General features: G+C 52.1%; 1 protein-coding gene across 1 annotated transcript in view; it reads right to left on the reverse strand.

Annotated features, from left to right (window-relative positions):
- The window catches only part of HOOK2 (hook microtubule-tethering protein 2), a 37,211-nt gene that overhangs the window by 425 nt on the left and 33,624 nt on the right, over positions 1 to 3,162 (reverse strand). Inside the window, 8 exon segments of the mRNA XM_015566877.1 lie at positions 2 to 21; positions 102 to 173; positions 242 to 352; positions 572 to 675; positions 761 to 843; positions 2,821 to 2,855; positions 2,954 to 2,959; positions 3,052 to 3,154. Coding sequence (XP_015422363.1) covers positions 2 to 21; positions 102 to 173; positions 242 to 352; positions 572 to 675; positions 761 to 843; positions 2,821 to 2,855; positions 2,954 to 2,959; positions 3,052 to 3,154 — 534 coding nt within the window.

Below are 3,162 nucleotides of genomic sequence, written 5' to 3' on the forward strand. Positions count from 1 at the left end.
TCGCTGCTGTAAGGCCATGCCCTGGAAAGAAGGGTGTGGTTGGCATTAGATGAGCCCAGGGGATGCCCCCGACACGCCAGCGCTGGTGCTGGTGCACTCACCATATTGTACCAGGCACTGATGAGCAGCTTTTCTTCCTGCTCTCGCTGACTTCGATTCTTCTCAAAGTCCATCTGCCAGGGATGCAAGAGTCAAGGGCCTGGAGATGCTGGGGGCAGTGAGGAGGGACGAGGGCACCCACCTCCAGGTGTCGGATTCGGACTTCCCGCTCCCGGAGCTGTGTCCTCAAGGTATGGAGTTCCGGAGGCACCCCCCCAGGTGGCCGCTGCTTTGGTTCCAGGGTCTGTATGACCTAGGGGTTGGGAAAGATACAGCCAAGGTGACCTTGGCTTCACAGGTTGTTGGACACAGTGGAGTGTGTTGAGCGTGACAACTTGTGGCTATGGTGTAAAAGTCTGTGACGTAACGGGGTATGGCAGGCCTGGGCGTGGGGGCAGAGCTGTGCAAACGGTGGGAGGCGTGACCCAGCGGGAGGCAGCCGGCTGGACAGGAGCTCACTCAACATCCTCACCGTGCGTGCCTTGTCCACATAGCGGCGGTACCGCTCCTCCATAGCCCGCAAGTCTGCGTCCTTCTTCTGCAGGCTATCCTGAAGCTCCTCGATTCGCCGATCTGCTGGGGGAACACAGTGGCCCCTCAGGTGCACGCCAAGCTCAGGCCCCCCCCATCCCCCCACCCCCGGCTGTGGAGCACGGCTCACTGCTGCCGTCGCTCGGTGGCTCCAGCTCCTCGATGTACTCGCGCTTCCGCTGCAGCTCCAGATCCGCTTCATGCAGCTTCTGCCTGTGGGCAGGGGACCAGCAGCGGTGGTGGCACCGAGGCATTCCCAGCAGGAAGTGTCCCTGCCCGGCTACCGAGGCCTCTTCGCCTGCCTCCCAAGCACAGCAGCTGTGTGCTCTGGCCCCACTGCCTCCTCTGCCACCAGAACCACAACCCTCCCAACCCCTGGTCAGGTGGCCCATAGACGAGCCACCCCCCTCTGTCCACTTCTATTTCACACCTCACATTCTGATCCAGCCACCACTACCCACCGCTACCCTCTAGAGCAGGGCTGGGCAAACTTTTTGACTCGAGGGCCACAATGGGTTCTTAAACTGGACCGGAGGGCGGGAACAAAAGCATGGCTGGAGTGTTTGTGTGAACTAATACATGTTAACACTGCTGCTGGTGAAGGAACAGAGGGGAGAGCAAGAGAACCCTCCGCTCTTTCGGCTCCGGCCAGATAGAACAGCCGAATGGGCCAGATCCGGCCCACGGGCCGTAGTTTGCCCACGGCTGCTCTAGAGGGATTGTTCTACTCTCAACCCCTCAGTTCCATGCCCCACCCAACAGCCAGTGATCTTTCTAGAATGCAAATCTCTTGTAACAAAAGGAAATACAAACTACAAGTTGTATCTAGGTTTAGTGCCCTTTGCCACCAGTGGCAAAACACAAAAGATTTAATAACACTCCCTGTAGGTGACACTGTTATTGTGCATTGAACGTGAAACATAGTATAACACCTAACAGTTACATCTACTAAAATTACAAAGGCATGTGCCCTCTGAGTCACCAGTTCCACTTTTGTGATATATTTGCACACAGGTGAAACAATGCCTGTGCAAGGTTTTACACTCGGTTGCCTTGTTTGAAATTGTAAATACCTAGAAAGAACAAGGTAAATACACTATGATCTTCACAGAAAATGCTACAGACCAGCCCTTCTGGCCCAGAATTTTATAGGAGCATTAAGCTCCAATGCCTTCAAGTATCCAGCCTCTGTAAGGAAATAACTTGTTCTGTGCTCGGCTGAGCCTCAGCTACATCCCATCCTTGGTCAGAACTGAGAAAGCCACCACCCAAATCGTTTTCAGTAAGGCCTAGGTTCCCATGGAAACCCAGCTGACGCAGGTCACTGTATATACATATTTATCCTCATCCAAGGATATGTTTGTTGAGTTTAGAGAGAGGAAGGGGAGAGAGAAGAGAGAAATATCGATTGGTTGCCTCCCATACATGCCCTGACCAGGAATTGAACCCGAAACCTGAAGATGACACTCCAACCAACGGAGCCACCTGGCCAGGACCAGGCTGCTATATTTATAAAAGATGATGATGATTTATTTGGAGAAATTTCTCTGTCATCTTAAATAGGAAAAACAAATACAGACTAGCACATATTATACCACCTTTGTGTAAATAAGGACTGAAAATTAAAATCAATATTCATATTTGTTTGTATTTGTTTTAAAAAGTCTTCAGGGGAAACACTTTATAAAATAACCCCTATGCTATACACCTGAAATGAATACAAAATAATACTAAATGCAAACTGTAACTGAAAAAAGAAAAGGGAAAAATCCTCTGGAGGAATTGCCATAATAAACTAACAGGAATGGGGGTAGAATAGGGCGGAAAATGAGTCAGGGTGGGGGGAGTGGGGGGAGAAGGGGACACTGGAGGTATACATTTTGGTTTTTAAACTATAAATGTGGTCACTATTTAAAAGTTTTTTTAATAATGTAAAAAATAAAAGATGACTATCGCTTTCAGCAATGAGAGACTACTTTGATGAAATTCTCTCTGTGGTTTCCCCGCTGCTCCCCCAAAACAGTCTTTACTGCTTCCCGTGGCCTTTAAGGCCCCACTAGACCCGACCTTTCAGTCTGTATTTCTGCTGACTGGTCCGCCTCACAGAGGACTCTCCATGACACCGCCCCATCCACCACACCTTTGCCCCAGCCTCCCCACCACCAGGACAGCCATCCCTCTGGGACTCACAGATGTTCCTCCAGCTTCCTCTTCAGTAGGGCGGGCTAGGGAAGAGAAGACGGTGGGGTCAGTGGGGTCCAGAGGTCCCAGCCCTTTTCTGGGGTGAGGACAGAGGTGTCACCCCGGGGCCCATGGTACTTACAATGGACTGCATGGGGCATCGGGCAGCAGGTGGGGAAAGAAAAGAGGGTTATTAGGGGACAGGAGGGAGGGCCAGGCAGGAAGGAGGTGGGCACTCACGTCCTCGCTCTTGCCCCCCTGTTCCTTCAGTGCCTTCTGTAGGTCCTCCACCTGGACCCGCAGATCCAGTAGCTGCTGCTGGTTCAGCCTGCGGGGTAGGTGGCCGCTCAG

Source organism: Myotis davidii, unplaced genomic scaffold (assembly GCF_000327345.1).
Source record: "Myotis davidii unplaced genomic scaffold, ASM32734v1 scaffold543, whole genome shotgun sequence".
Lineage (NCBI taxonomy): Eukaryota > Metazoa > Chordata > Mammalia > Chiroptera > Vespertilionidae > Myotis > Myotis davidii.